This window comes from Erythrolamprus reginae, chromosome 3 (assembly GCF_031021105.1).
Source record: "Erythrolamprus reginae isolate rEryReg1 chromosome 3, rEryReg1.hap1, whole genome shotgun sequence".
Lineage (NCBI taxonomy): Eukaryota > Metazoa > Chordata > Lepidosauria > Squamata > Dipsadidae > Erythrolamprus > Erythrolamprus reginae.
In genome coordinates this window covers 129382579-129398244 of record NC_091952.1, presented here as the reverse complement: position 1 = coordinate 129398244, position 15666 = coordinate 129382579, and the positions used below count along the sequence as shown (strand labels likewise).

Here is a 15666-nt window from a genome sequence, read left to right as displayed (position 1 = left end):
CCAGAGTCACACACATCAGACATAGGTAGTTTTATAAATTTGATAAATAAATCCACAATACAGAAGTATTTTATAACTCTTCTAAACTGAAGATTGTGAAGTTTCTTAATTTCAGTTCTCTACCAGACCAGAAACCTGTGTGCTTCTCTGAAACATTCAGCTAATAAGCCCTCAGTTTATGCAGAGATATTTATGTAGTTGAATAAGAAAGTTACCATAATCAGTTTCCCATTCATTTATGTCATTTTTAAAACATCTCTCTTCCCCCAGTTATCTAACCTGCTTTGATGAATGAGAAAAATACAGTAATTCATTACTCACAGTCATTTTATTCCAATTCTTTTGTAGACAAAACAATCTTCCCCCCAAGCAAGCAAAGCAAAGAAGCACCCATAGAAAAGATTCCATATACGGAGATTCAGGGCACAACGATGAAACCTCTTAAGCTGCTGGAAAATATAAATACCAGCTTTTTTGTTGGAACTGAAGTACGTTTTTGGGGGGGGTGTCTGCAAATTAATTGCTTATCTTCAGAAAAATGGGAGAACTGGAGAATGCTGGACAAAATAATTGTAAGCTAGTCAATGAATTCCTATTAAAAAGCAGCAGCATTAGAAAAATGAGTTATAAATCTATTAAACACAAACCCGTATATGGGTTTGATTACCATTGCTAGAATTCAGCATGGGCTTAGATTCTATTTGGCTGGCTTTTTCTATAAACGGTGGAGTTACCTCTAAAAACAGTTACCCTGGATAAAAGTAATTGCTGCCTTTATAATTCTATTGGAAAATCTAAAGCAGGTGACGTTATTATTGAGCTTATAAAACAACTCCCATTTAAAGTATGCATCAACAAATACACAAATTAGCAAAGAAAGCAAGAAGACAACATAGATAGAATAAAATATAATTCTTTATTGGCAAGTGTGATTGGACACACAAGGAATTTGTCTTGGTGCAAATGTTTTCAGTATACATAAACAATATATATAGATTTGTCAAGAATCATGTGGTACAATACTTAATGATTGTCATAGGGATCAAATAAGCAATGAAGAAACAATATTAATAAAAATCTTAGGATACAAGCAACAAGTTACAGTCATACAGTCCTAACATGATGGTACATTTGGACTTTTCTGGTTAGGCCTGTACAATTGGAAATTTGTGGAAATGGTTTTTATAAGTGGTCACTAAAGATCAGCTTGTAGTCACACTAGATCTCATATTTCATGTGAAAAACGCTAGGGCAATAGTGATCCATTTCTTGGGAATGGGCACGGGATTCACCACTTTGATCTGTCAGGACATACAGTATGTCTTTGTAGCAAGTATGGTTTATCTCTCTCTTTCTGAAATACCTTTGCTGACATGTTCTCGTAGGAAACTTGGTTTAAATCTACTTTAGTTAGACTATTGTAATTAGTCTACTATTAATTTAGTAGACTAGATTGGATAGTTGGAATTCCATCTGTAGGTTCTCTGCATGAACATAGAGACTAACCATGCTAATTGTATCCACTGTGTGTAATTATAAGAAATATAGTTCAAAACGTTGTGTGAACACTCAAGTTTAAAAGCCTTTATACTTGAGCATCAAATATGTTCATATTCTGTGAAATGATATGATTTTTGCAGTATGTAGAACCTACATTTTCATTATCACAATGCAAAGAATTAATAAAGAAGAACGTTGTCTATTTTTTAAAAAGCATAAGACTAAGACAGCCCTCTCTTCTTTCAAAGCTATCCCTTCCATGAAGTCTTTGACTAACTTCTGGCTATAAATCTCACTGTATCAACCTCTGCATTTGTTTTTCACAGAACACAGTGTGATTGACTTCCATATGAACATGAAAAACATGATACAGTACTGTAAATATAAGTAAAATAGGTTATCTCATCCTGTTAATTTTTTCTCATACTGCTTCCCATTTAAACAAACAATAGCAAAAATTCACTATTCTAAAAATGTGATGTTTCAGAAATATAATGGAACACGTTAAATAGCTGGTGAGGATGTATCTAAGATGAAAAGAGCTTTTTATCAGATTTAAGAAAACTGAGTTGTTAGACAGTCTATAGAATAGATTAAATGCTTTGTTATTTTGATCATAAATACAAGTATCTTGCCAAAAAAATTCTTTTTAAAAAAGAGATTGTATTATAAAGCATATTTTTAAAGTATCGGTCCTGGTAGACTGCAAACATCCAAATGCTAAGAGAATGATGAAAATACTTTCCATTCACAAGAGTTTTATAAACTTCAAAGGCGATTACATTCTGTAACCAATATTTCATTTGAACTCCTGCTCCTCTTGCTAATTACATTTTTGTGGCATTTTGCAGGACGGTGAAGTTCTTTGTTCAGACTGGAAGATGGAAAAAGACGGTGACTCAGGAAGATTGCTTAGTATGTCTTAAATTTCTCAATAGTTCTGTAACGGCTGTAGGACCCAGATAGTGAGTTTTTCACAAGAAAATAAATTGTAAAGCACAACATATATGTTGGGTTTCTGTAGACACGGATCATCTTGTTTTGAATTAGTATTTTAAAACATGGTTGTCCAAATACACTAGTCATTGACTTAGGCCTGGTTATTTGAGGAACAACCGGTCCCTGTGATTTCTACCATCATATGATATTCAGAGAGATCAGTTGGCTAGCCACCCTTTAAGGTCTCATAAATCAAGTTGTGTCAGCTAATGGGGCCAGAAGCCAAGCTTTCCTTATGGAATGATCTCTCTCCAGGGATTCCCGTGGCTGCCCCCAATTACATTCTTTTTTGAGTGGTGGAAGTCTTCAAGATAGACATTGTTGTTGTTTTTTAACTTCTCCTAACTGGACTAGTCCTGCAGTTTACTCAGCAAAGTTTTTTTTTAATAGTTGCCATTATCGAGTCTACGGAGAGGGGCAGCGTACAAATCAAACAAACAAACAAACAAACAAACAAACAAATAAATATCTTCTAGAGTTGAGAGAGAATGACGGCCCAAGATCACTCAGCAGGCTGTAAGACTGGAACTCATAATTGTCTGGTTTCTAGGCTGGTTCCTTAACTACTATACCAAACTGGGACTCCTAGTGACATTAAAGTTATTAAAGATTGGGTTTTTCTCCCAAGCAATGAAAGTTGAAAACCATGCTGTGGGTGAACTTTCTATCTCTTTTTGCACTTGCAAGTGCCCAGAACCATAGATAGATGATTGTAATGGAATATGGGAATGCTCTAAGGCAGGGGTAGGCAAAGTGGGCTCTTCTATGACTTGTGGACTTCAACTCCCAAAATTCCTGAGCCAATCATGCTAGCTCAGGAATTCTGGGAGTGGAAATCTACATGTCATAGATGAGCCAACTTTGCCTACCCCTGCTCTAGGGAAAAAGGAGAAAGAGGTGCTGTCTAAGAAACGATCAGACAAGAGACGCAGGAACCCCCAGTGGCTTAACAGTCAGAGAATGAAACTTAGGAAAATCTACCCTAACCCATCCAGCAGTTAAAAGTGGCAATGGGAAGTCTGTATTTTCAGACTGTTAATGTATCCTTAGAATAAAATAGATTGAGCTCATCTTATTTTGTTCTCTCTCTGGTTTTACCCAGGTGGGTTCACGACAGTGATAGATAAATAATAGAATAGATATAGATGGAATAGTTAGATGACAGATAGATAGATGATAGACAGATAGGATAGATAGATGCAGTAGATAAATACAGTAGATAGATAGACAGAGAGACAGACAGACAGACACGATAGAGGATGATAGAATAAAATCAAAGGGTGATATATAGAGAGATAGAAAGAATAATAATTAAAATACTTCTTATAGCAGCTTCTCCCAGCCTGCTGTGATTTAGAAGTGGTGGATTTTCAATCCACATGATCTCACAGTCAGCATAGATTTGAAATTCAAATGGTCAAGTTTGTGAAAACTGATAATTAAATAGTTTTCAAATCACCATGGATCCTATGGAAGGACCGAAAAACAGTAGAACAAAGAACATTCAGTATAGTATCTCTTTTTAAGACCACTGCATGATCAATGTCTTTTGCTACAGTCCCAAGGAGTCTAGAGTAGAATGAATTGATAATCCATTTTTGCGTTACTTAATCATCAATTAAAATAAGTGTAATGGTACTAGAGGCTAATGTGAATGAGAAGTCCTCAACCTGATTTCTCTGGATGGGGAAATTATTTATTTATGTGGTCCATGAGCTTGGTTATTGTCTTGGAGATGTTTCATTACCCAATTAACTAACATCGCCAGTACTAGCAGCATTACATTGTTGGATAATGAAACATCTGCAAGAAAACAAGCAAGCTCAGAGAACACCAAAGACCCCATAGTTCAACCATGAACTACAACTATTTTCTTCTATTGGTACCTCAACTATGCTGAACATTTGACAACAGCCATGTGAACTTTGGAAATGAATTGAGTGAATCAGAATATAATGCTAGCTTTTAAAGGACTGAATTAGGAATAAGGAGGTAAGGGTTATCAACATTCATCCTCAGCCAGGAGACTCATTGAATAAATATGGGCCAGCTTCTTAGCCCAACTCTGTGAGAGAAAATTAGATGTAACAAGTACAATAGAAATGAAAAAAAATTGTTATTTGTGTACAAAAGCTTACCTACCCCCCCCCCCCCCCCCTTTCCTGCTTCAGGTCAGAAGCCATCTAACATACACAGCATCCATGATGGACTTGTTCACACTGTGCAAAGATCACCATTTTTCAAAGATATTATTCTCACAATTGGAGGCTGGAATTTTGCAATATGGAAAGAAGGAGTTACGGTAAAGATTTCTGGAATCAGAAATAATCTCCAAAAAGAAATTGTAGATCAGAGTTTTTAACAGAGGGCAACTCAGAGATGCACAAAAACGTTGCAGCCTCCTTCGGACTTAGGAGTAGCTCTGCACCATAAAAACATACTTAAACTTTTCACTATAGTACAATCCTTACAGAGGAGGTAGCAGAATTGCTGTCAATTAAATCCTTCAAGATTTTAAAAACAGATATTGCTTCTTGCTGGGGCTTAATTTTCTTATGTATTGTGTATGTTTGTGTATGTGTAGTGTGTGTATTATGTAGAAGCAAGCAGCTTTGTGTTAAGAGTGGTTTCAGGCCACTTAATTTTTGCCTTTCTCACTAAATTAATTTTTAGAAACCTCTTGTCTTAAGAATAAACCAAAATTTATAGAACTTAAGGTGTTACAATTAGATGAGCAATATAATGGCAAATAGTTAAGAAAATATTAAGAATTGTTTCTTTTGTTTTTAATTCAGGGTGGACCTCTCCTTAAGTCAAACTGTGCAGCAAAGAGGTACACTGTTGGACATTGGTCTTTATCAAGACCAGGAGTTTTCTTTATTGGGAGAGAAGATGGAAATGTTGACATTTGGGATCTACTGGAGAAAACCCATGAAGCATCTCAGACTCAGAATATCAGCATTGCACATATTACTTGCATTAAGCCTTGGATGTATTCTTGTACGTCAGTAGAGTTTGCTATAATTGTATTTTGACTGGAACAAAAACTAAAGACTAAAATATGATTTTATAAAGACAGGACATTTAACTAGACATCCTGTAAACCAGAGGTCCCCAACCTTTTTAGCACCAGGGACCGGCTTTAAGTTAGACGAGTTTTCCACGGCCCGGTGGGGGGGGGGCTTTGGTCATATGGGGGTGGGGTTATGGAGGGGTGGAGCTTAGTGACGCAGCCCTCCACACTTCTCCACAGGGCGGGGAGAATCAGGAGGCTCCTTTGGCGGCTGGGGGCTGCCTGGCTTTGTGATTTTGGCTGGGGGGGGAGTTAGGAAGGTCCTACTTCTCCCCCCCCAGCCAAAAATTCAAAGCCTATCTGCTGGATACGGGCGATGAGTGGGACAGAGCGGCGCGGAAGCCTCTTGCAGCAGCTGCCACAGCCACCGGCTTCGGCGCCGCTCGTCCCGCTCATTGCCCATGTCTGGCAGAAGCTGCTGCCCGAGTGCTCTTGGCCGGCGGGATTTAAAGTGCTGGGGTGGGGGGTGTCCCAGCGGGAGGCGAAGCACTGGGGTGGGGGGGCTGTCAGGACACCCCCACCCCAGCACTTTGAATCCCGCCGGCCAAGAGCACTCGGGCAGCAGCTTCTGCTGGATACGGGCGATGGGCGGGACGAATGGCGCCGAAGCCGGTGGCTGTGGCAGCTGCTGCAAGAGGCTTCCGCGCCGCTCTGTCCCACTCATCGCCCGTATCCAGCAGATAGGCTTTGAATTTTTGGCTGGGGGGGGAGAAGTAGGACCTTCCTAACTCCCCCCCCCAGCCAAAATCACAAAGCCAGGCAGCCCCCAGCCGCCAAAGGAGCCTCCTGATTCTCCCCGCCCTGTGGAGAAGTGTGGAGGGCTGCGTCACCGCCCGACGCCCCACCCCGTCCTGCATAATGTTCTCTGCCGGGAGGGCAGCGCCGCCGCGGACCGGCTGAAAACCCCCAACGGCCCGGTCCTGGTCCGCGGACCGGCGGTTGGGGACCTCTGCTGTAAACAGATATACTGTAGATGGTGAGACTCATTACATTTATTAATGGTTCATCATTCTGGTTTAGTATTTTTATTTCTTTATTTTTATCCTGCCTTTATGATTTTTAAAAATAACTCAAGGTGGGTGGACTTCAACTCTTGGCAGTCTATTCATCGTAAGGTTTCCAAGGTTGAGAAACATTACTACAGTATAGACTGTAAATCAGATTTACTTATCATTGGAATTATGTGTAAGAAATTTAACTATGAGCAAAAAGCTGCCAAATCTATTTCAAAGTTATGAACCAATATATTTTAGCAGGTTATATCAATCTAACAGGTTTTAGTGCTATTTGCTTGGGAACAAGTGAAAGAATGTATTCTGGAAATGAGCATTTCACACCTATTCACCAACATCAGTTGTTATGGTTCAGCCTGAGGCCGATCAGGGTCCAGCTGCGTCTTTGCTGGCTCCATGCTCGGAGGAGGATGACAGCGAAGAGGAGGGGGCTGAACAGTCGGCCGGGGGAGAGGAAAGTCACGAATGGGATGAAGGAGAACAGCATGAGAGCCCTGGGGGGGGGCCTCTCCCCAGCCAGTAGCTTGGAGTCATTAGGTGACGAAGCACAAGCCGTCATTGACATGCGACAGAGACGTTCAGATCAAAGAAAGGAGCAATTAAAGAAGTATTATCAGCACTGAATTAGGAACAGCTGGGCTTGGGTGTGGTCCTCCTTAGCAGGGTTTAAAAGGCAGGCAAGCCCTTGAAGCCATGAGGAGTGTTATCAGTTGGAGTTACAGTGTCCTGCTTTGTTCTCAACGTCTCTGTTCCTGGCTTGTGGCCCAGCAGTTTGGAAGACCTGTGGGAGGTGTAGGTCTGCTATCTACAGCCTCGTCTTGGCAGCAAGAATCCTGTATTGCTGCATGGACTTTTGCCTTCGTGGATATATCTGAAGATACAGCGTTTTCCTGTTTGTAAGGACATTTTCTGTTACCTGTGTTTTTCTTGAATTTTATAAACTGCCTTTGCCTTTTACCAGTGTGTCTGGCTTCTCTTTTTGGGTTGGTCTTGGCTTCCGGAGTGACCCAGACAGAACATCAGTAATGAAAGCAAATATTGTACCAATTATTAGAAGTTGTGCGTTTACACCTGCTAATAATATTTTCTGTCTTCTCTACAGCAAAGCAACACTTCCTAGCGGTTTCTGATGACTTTGGCACCTTGCATATTTTAGAAATTTCATGGTCATTAATTCATCCTTCCAGCAATGAGGTTTGTAACTTACTTCATAAATTTTTGTGGGTGGCTATTAAAAGTTGCAAAATAGAATAGAATTGGGCAAACAAAAATGAGATGTAGACTGGAGGAGAGGGCGTGGCCAAGCACTGTGAAGACACGGAGCTGCTCACGCTCTGTTGGGGAATCTCAAAATCCATGTCGCCTGGGGGACCCGGCTTGACCTGGGGAACCTGGTTCGCCCCTGGAGGGGTGTTGAAGAGGAGAGACATCTTTGGAGACTTGGGAGGAGGCAACCTCCACCCCAGGAGCTGACAAAGAGCTCTCAACCGGCGGCATCGGAAACTGACTTGCAAAAGTCATCCTAGCTGTGGCGGCCACGAACAGTCTGATTGACTTGCTTGAAGATTGGAGATCACCTGGAAAGGAAATTTCAAGATAAGTGTGGGAGAGAAAATTAGAAGAACAGAAATTGTAGCTGGTGAGTTATATTGCTGAAGAAGAGTTTTGGGATATTTTTTATTATTTACTTATTTATTAATTAGATTTATATGCTGCCCTTCTCCGAGGACTCAGGGCGGCTAAGTCTAAAGCCTAAAAGGAGAACAAAAGGATTGAAAAATAATGAAGCAGCTATCTAGCAATAGAAGACTATAGAGGAACAATTTTAAAGAAGGCAGTAACTAAAGCCCAATTTTTGGAAACTTGGAGAGCACTGATTTAATTTTGAATTAAGAAAATACATGTATTTGGTTTAATCTTAACTGATTTGAAAATATATAAAAACATTGATGAACAGGAAGAATAGATCTGTGGGATTAATGAAGAGTGTCACCTTCTGGTTGGAGGAACCATTTTAATTCTGGAAGATTTTTTTGTGGACATTTGAACTGACCTGGAACTGGAATTATTTTGGACAGTTTGAAAAGATACAAAGCAATGAATAACTTGTTTTTATCTTAACAAAAATATTATTTACATCTTCTGGGACTGAATTAACTTTGGATGAACTTTAATATATCACAGCTGGACTGACAATAAAGACTTATGAACCGTGATTTTCGCAATATAGAGGCATTATATTATGAAGAGTTTGTAGCCCTTTTTAAGGGCTTTAAAGACTGCTGGCAAGAAACAAAGAGATGCTTTTCAGAGTTTGCAGATGGATTTTTAAAAAGAAAAAGAAAATATTAGATGATAATAAGGACTTTGGAGACATGATGGTAAGGAATAAAAAACAAGGCAGCAGAGAGAAATAAACAGAAGTGGAAGAGCTGGAGAAAGAAGACACAGAATATGACAGAAGTAAAAGGGATGATGACTTTGAAAGTGGACAGACCAATGGTTATATTGAATTCTATTTTGATGATCACACTGAGGTTAACAGTGGCAAAAAAAAGATAAGGGCAAGGAAGCCGGGTGAAGGGACTAAGAAGAGATAAAAGAACATTAATACAATTAAAGTGGAAAAAAGGAGAGTGGGAAAGAAATTGGGGGCACAAAACTACAAGAAAGAAAAATGGGGAAGCTAAGAAAAAGAGGATGGAAATTTAAAGAAAATGGATGAAAGTTATATGATTACTATATAATATCTTTCTTTTTTATCTTTCATTTGTGTGTGTGATAAAAAGTATTAATAGTGTGTGGGGGGTAGAGTTGATGAAGAGAAACAAGGTTTTTATCTTTTTTTCTTTCTTTTACACAGTATATTTGTGAATATATTTGATGATGATAAATATTCAGATATGAACAAGATTTACTTAAATACTTAAGCATTTAATACAATTATTAAAATAACCATTGATATAATTAGTTGGTAATTCCGGAAATCATAATTATATTACAGATTAGTGTAAACCTGATTTGATGGATTAAATTTAAAATTGGTAAACATATATTTGTATCACTAGGGAAATTATAATAAAAAATGAATGAAATTATTTAATGCGAAAATTTTGGAACTTGAATGATTATTATTTTTTGGTGGACATAGTTGATGATGATAATCAATATTGATAATGAACAAGTTTTTAATTAAAGATCTAAACAATTAGATATAGCTATTTATATAACTTATGTAACTTATATTACAGATTGGTATAAATCTGTATATAAATATTACATATATATTATTAAATATATATTACAGATTGGTATAAACTAGACTTGTTGAATTAAATTTAAAACTGGTAAACATATATTTGTACCACTAAAGGGAAAGATAAATTATAATGAGCAATGAATGTAATGAATTAGTGCTTGGAAATTTTGGAATTTGAACAATTACTATTTGTTTCTTCACTATACAGGATATTAATTTGAAACAATATACAAATAAATAAATAAGAATTGATATTGCACTGTTAATATAAGTAAATGTGGAATTTTTAGGGGGTATTTAGTTAGAAGGGAAAAAGCGGATTAAGAAAATGAATGGTAACTAAAGAAAATAACGAAGAAAATGAAGCACTATGTCTTAGATTTAAGAAGTAAGAGATTTAACAATTAGCAGAGGAAGCAAGCAATAGCAGTAAACCTAATTGGAAGATAAAATAATTGGTGTAATCTAGGTGACAACACTAGACAATGGAGACAGCACAGGATAAATAACATATACTGAAAGTAAAGATATAAACAGAATACAGATATCAATGATGATCATAAAGGGTAAGACTCAAAGAAGCTTTTCAGTCTGTCATGGAATAGAAGTAGAACTATCCACTTAGGGAAGGATTCTGAGGGCATAAAGGGAAATAGGAAAGAAGGAGAGAGAGTGGAGAAGGAACTGGAGATGTAAGAAGAAAGGAGGGGGAAATAGTAGTAGAAAAGGGAGAAAGAAGGTGCAAGGAAGTAGGGGAGAGGCAGAATGGCTGCCTGGGATAGAAAGAAGGGAGTGGTGAGAGGAAAGATCGAGACAGACTGAATAAAGGAAAGCAAATTGGAATATAACCTGTTCTGTCTGGGTTTTCCCAGACCTCCACACCCACTGAAAAAACAGCCAGACACTCTGGTAAAATCCAAAAGTAATTTATAGCAGGAAAAAATAAGCATAAAGGAAGACCTGTCTTCACAGCAGACAGGTTACAATACTTTACAACAGGGTCCTGATGTCCAGTCAATTCCAAAAGCTTCTTGCTGGCACACACCCCCAAGGTTTCAAGAGTCCAAGGCACAAACCAGGATTGTAGCCACCAAAGTTCACAGACAGGTCTCACGAATCTCCAAGATAAAACTCCACAAGCCAGGAAGGGTGGGGCCACCTTTTATCCTTTCCCAAGAGCACCACACCCAAACCCAGCTGCAACCACTAATGCTGGTAATACCTAGCCAACTGCGTTCTTCTCTCGTTAGCTCTCCTCTGTCGCATATCTATGAAGTCACTAGCATCCTCCCCCAGGGAATCCAGGCTGCTTGCTGGGGAGAGCTCCCCCTGGTGGAACTCTGGCTGTCCTTCATCTTCAGCCTGGGATTCAGCTTCTTCGTCAGTCTGCCCCTCCTGGTCCTCAGCCTCTGAGCTGGACACCGACAGCAAATCAGCCATTCCCGGAGGGGTCCCAGGCTGAACCACAACAATAACCTAAGTTATTATATTTAAGAGATGATTTATTATTCAGTTGTATTGACGGTATATGATGTTGTATGTATGTTTTTGTGTGGAGAAAAATAAAAAATAGTAAAAAAATGAGATGTGGACCACATTAGGCAAGAGTCATCCAATTCAAGAAAGAAATATTTATTACGGTAATTGAACATAAGAACATAGGAAGAGCCATGCTGAATCAGGCCAAAGCCCATCCAGTCCAGCATTCTGTGTCACAAAGTGGTCCACCAATTGTCCATGGGGATCTTGAGCAGAAAGAGAAGGCAAGACCCTCCCTTTCCCCTGACCCCCAACAAATGGTACTCAAGGGAATCCTGCCTGCTTCAACCAACATAGAGGCGGCACATGAACATCCGTTTCAATAATTCAATAAATTGGACTTCTATGCCACCCCTCTCTGAGGACTCAATAGGATGGTGCAAATGCAGCTTTGCGTTCCCCATCAGCAAATCTGCAATGCCACAGATTAGTTGCTAAATTCATGAAAGATAAAAAACTTCATTATATATAAACCATAGTATCAGTCAGCTATGGAGTAAGAAAGTGACTGAATAGTATTTGGAGAGCTTCAGAATAATCAGTAAAATGATCACATTGGCAGGGACTGGATTTTATTTTTTTATTTAAACCCTGCCTTTATTGTTTTTATAAATAACTCAAGGCAGTAGTCATACCTAACAATCCTTCCTCCTCCCATTTTCTCCAAAACAACAACTCTGTGAGGTGTACTGGCACTGAGAGAGTGTGATTGGCCAAAAGTCACTCCATTGTCTCCATTTTTTACTAGAATTCACCATCTCCTGTTTTCTATTCTGGTGAACAATTACAATTCTTTGGTTTGGCAAATGGCACTTTCCAGATATTCTGGATTTCAGCATCCATTAACAACTTTACTGGCAAGACTTTTGTTGAAAACATCCGGATGGCATTGGTTTGCCTGTTTACCAAGCCTAACAAAAATATTCATTCATTTTTATTTCTCACATTTATATATATTTTTATTTATTAAATTTGTATGCTGCCCCACTCTGCAGACTATCCTACCCTTACATTGTAAAATGCAGGCAAGATAGTATTCAGGTTTCTTCAGTTCTTGTAATTGTATAAAGTTAAGTATATTTTTAATGAATGGACAAACCATGCTCATCATAATTAAACATACATTGGAAATGTCAGCGTTCCAGTGTTCTTCATTACTTTGAGCGAGAAGTCAAACATCTGGAGTATTTTGAGCAGCGGCAGGAATTCAGAAATGAAGAAAGGGTGGCATTGGAACATGAAAAGATGATGAAGAGAACGGTAAGTTCTTTAGAGACAGAAAAGCTAAGATAATGCATATTATTTAATTTACAAACTTCTTAGGCAAATGAACTACGAAAAAGTATGATTAAAATAAGTGGGTTTACGGCGTAGAGGATTTTGGCCAATTCAATATGTATTTTATTGATTGATTGATTTTGTCCAATACACAATGGGGTTTTTAGTGGGTATACACATAGTAAAATACATAATGAGTTATAGAGGATATACTCATAGTAAAATATATCTAAGAAAGAATAGAAGAGAAGATATAGGTATAAAACATATCAATGAAAGAATAGAAGAAGAGATATAGGAATAGAGGAAAGGTATAGGAGATATAGGAGAGCAATAAGACAGGACGGAAGGCACTCTAGTGCACTTGTACTCGCCCCTTACTGACCTCTTAGGAATCTGGATAGGTCAACCGTGGATAATCTAAGGGTAAAGTGTTGGGGATTTGGGGATGACACTATGGAGTTCGGTAATGAGTTCCACGCTTCGACAACTTGGTTACGGAAGTCATATTTTTTACAGTCAAGTTTGGAGCGGTTAATATTAAGTTTAAATCTGTTGTGTGCTCTTGTGTTGTTGTGGTTGAAGCTGAAGTAGTCATTGACACAGGACGTTGCAGCATATGATCTTGTGGGCAATACGTAGATCATGTTTAAGGCGTCTTAGTTCTAAGCTTTCTAGGCCCAGGATTGAAAGTCTAGTCTCGTAGGGGATTCTGTTTCGAGTGGAGGATTGAAGGGCTCTTCTGGTGAAGTATCTTTAGAAATTTTCATTGCACCTAATCCTTTATTAATCATGATTTTTACAAGGTTTTCTATCATCCTCTGTACCCCAAAACATTCTGAGGTAGCTTACAAACCAAGACAAACTTAAACATTCCTTAATCTTAGACTTGCAATCTGTGAAAAGCAATTATGAGGAAAGGGGAGGATGGGTGGGGAAATGCAAGTTTTCACTATTTTAACTTTCTTCAGCAACAAGAAGTTTCCTATATATATATTTAAAATAGCTACCATACTATATTTTAATAAATTCAAAACCAAATAATAGTTTGAGTTAGTTGCTGTTAACCCATACTTCATTTTGAATTTCTGGAAGCAGAAAAGCCAAAAGTGGTACTGAGTCTCTGGTAATGTTTGAGCAGAGCAATGCTTGTTTACCAAGGTTGTGTACACACAGAAACATTTTGATTGAGATTAGTTGTGAATAACTATTCAGCCAAACACAGATATACTAACTTGAATTAAAGTTTACATTGAGAAATAACATATTCAGATAAACAGTCTAAAGTCATACACATAATAAGTCAGAATAACAATCCAAATCTTACCAAGTACATAGTCTTCCTTACCAGTTGTCTGTCATAATCAGTAAACTAAGGTATCAAGCCTGAACACATTTTAACTATAATATATAACTACAATGCAGAGAAATTGCAGAGAAAATGCACAGCAAATCTAACAGTGAATAGCCAAAGAGAAATAGAGAGGGTGACTCAGAAAATAAGCTATGAACTCTCGCTCCCTCTTGTGGCAGACTGCAACACCGCAGCTAAACAGCCATAGCTCAGTTATAATACATATTGTTGGTTTATATATTGCCAATCCAACCGTTATGGACAGAGTCCTAACAGTCTCTAATCTGCTCTATTTTATTCTTTTGCCCCTATAATTGTCTCTATCAAGTTGTACAGATAGTTGTTGATTTACAACCACAATTGAGACCATAATTTTCATTGCTGAGCAAGGTGATGATTAAGTGAATTGTGCCTGATATTAAAACTTTTTTGGCAGTTGTTAAAAGAATCATTGCGGTGGTGAAGTTAATAACTTTGCTTGTCAGAAGTCAGCTGAGAGGGTCACAAATTGTGTGACAACATGACCCTTGGGTTGTTGCAACTGACATAAATACATGCCAGTTGCTAAGGGCTTGAATTTTGATTACGGTACTGTGGGAATGCTGCAATAGTTGTAAGTGTGAGGACCAGTTGTAAGGCCCTTTTTTCAGTGCAGTTGCAACTGGTTGTAAGTCGAGGGCTACCTGCACAATGCCCTGCAGCCAAAGTGGAACTATTACAGGTATGATCTCAAGAGGCCTATCCCATAACCCTGTTGCTTAGGAATTCTGGAAGTTGTATTCTCAACACTTCTGAGAACCTCAAGCTGGGAAGGCTGTTCTAAAATATTACTATGACTTTAAATTTATTAGAGCCACCCAGTCTCATAGGACTCCTCTCGAGTGCTAAGTTACTTTAAAAATAACATTTAGCATATGATATTCCTGGCTATTTTGAAAGTAGATATTGTCTCAGGAATGTAAAGATGGAATCTGGTAAGACTCAGGAAAAATGTCTCTTTTGTAGGGTAACTTATCATTCCTCTCTCCCCCCCACTCCTCCTTCATCCTTCTCTTCTCTTTGCAGAAAATGGTTGGTGGTCAGCGATCAAGAGAGTTAATGGACGAACAGGCCAATCAAAATTATGTAGAATTTTTGGACTTGGAGAAAGCCATATTGGTTCGACTTGGATTAATGAAGGGACCAGATAAATTTACTCCCTCGAGAATTGTGTAATTTTACCACTACTTAGCAATAATAAGCGACTTCAGAATAGCCGTGACTCCCAACATATATAATTTGTACTGCAAGGCTTTCCATGAAACAGATACCCAGATATTTTTATTTCACTGCTAATTATGCCTTCCTCAGTGAGAATGGCCAAAGATAGCAGACAGAAATGAAGGTGCTGTTCTTCCCTACCCCTATATTATGTATAATAAATGCATATTTATTGTTAATTTGCTGTAGTGTCATAATGCAGATTTAATAAACATCTATTTGTAAAACATGGCATTGTGGAAACTATGGTATTAAAAGAAAACAAAAAATAAAGCCAGCTCAACGGTGCCCCCAAGGTGTTTTTTAAAGAGGCAACTGGCTCAGAACTGAAGAAACTTTTGGATGAGAAGTGAAATGTCTTCAAAGCAAAACCAGAAAACTCGTTACCTCT

General features: G+C 38.3%; 1 protein-coding gene across 1 annotated transcript in view; it reads left to right on the top strand.

The window, feature by feature from the left end:
- Positions 1–15504, top strand: part of DNAI3 (dynein axonemal intermediate chain 3) — a 60339-nt gene extending 44835 nt beyond the window's left edge. Inside the window, exons 17-23 of the mRNA XM_070746627.1 lie at positions 349–488; positions 2352–2415; positions 4671–4801; positions 5295–5499; positions 7688–7779; positions 12521–12643; positions 15081–15504. Of these exons, the coding sequence (XP_070602728.1) occupies positions 349–488; positions 2352–2415; positions 4671–4801; positions 5295–5499; positions 7688–7779; positions 12521–12643; positions 15081–15230 (905 nt within the window). The 3' untranslated portion in view covers positions 15231–15504. The remainder of the gene's footprint in view (positions 1–348; positions 489–2351; positions 2416–4670; positions 4802–5294; positions 5500–7687; positions 7780–12520; positions 12644–15080) is intronic.
- Positions 15505–15666: the final 162 nt, after the last annotated feature.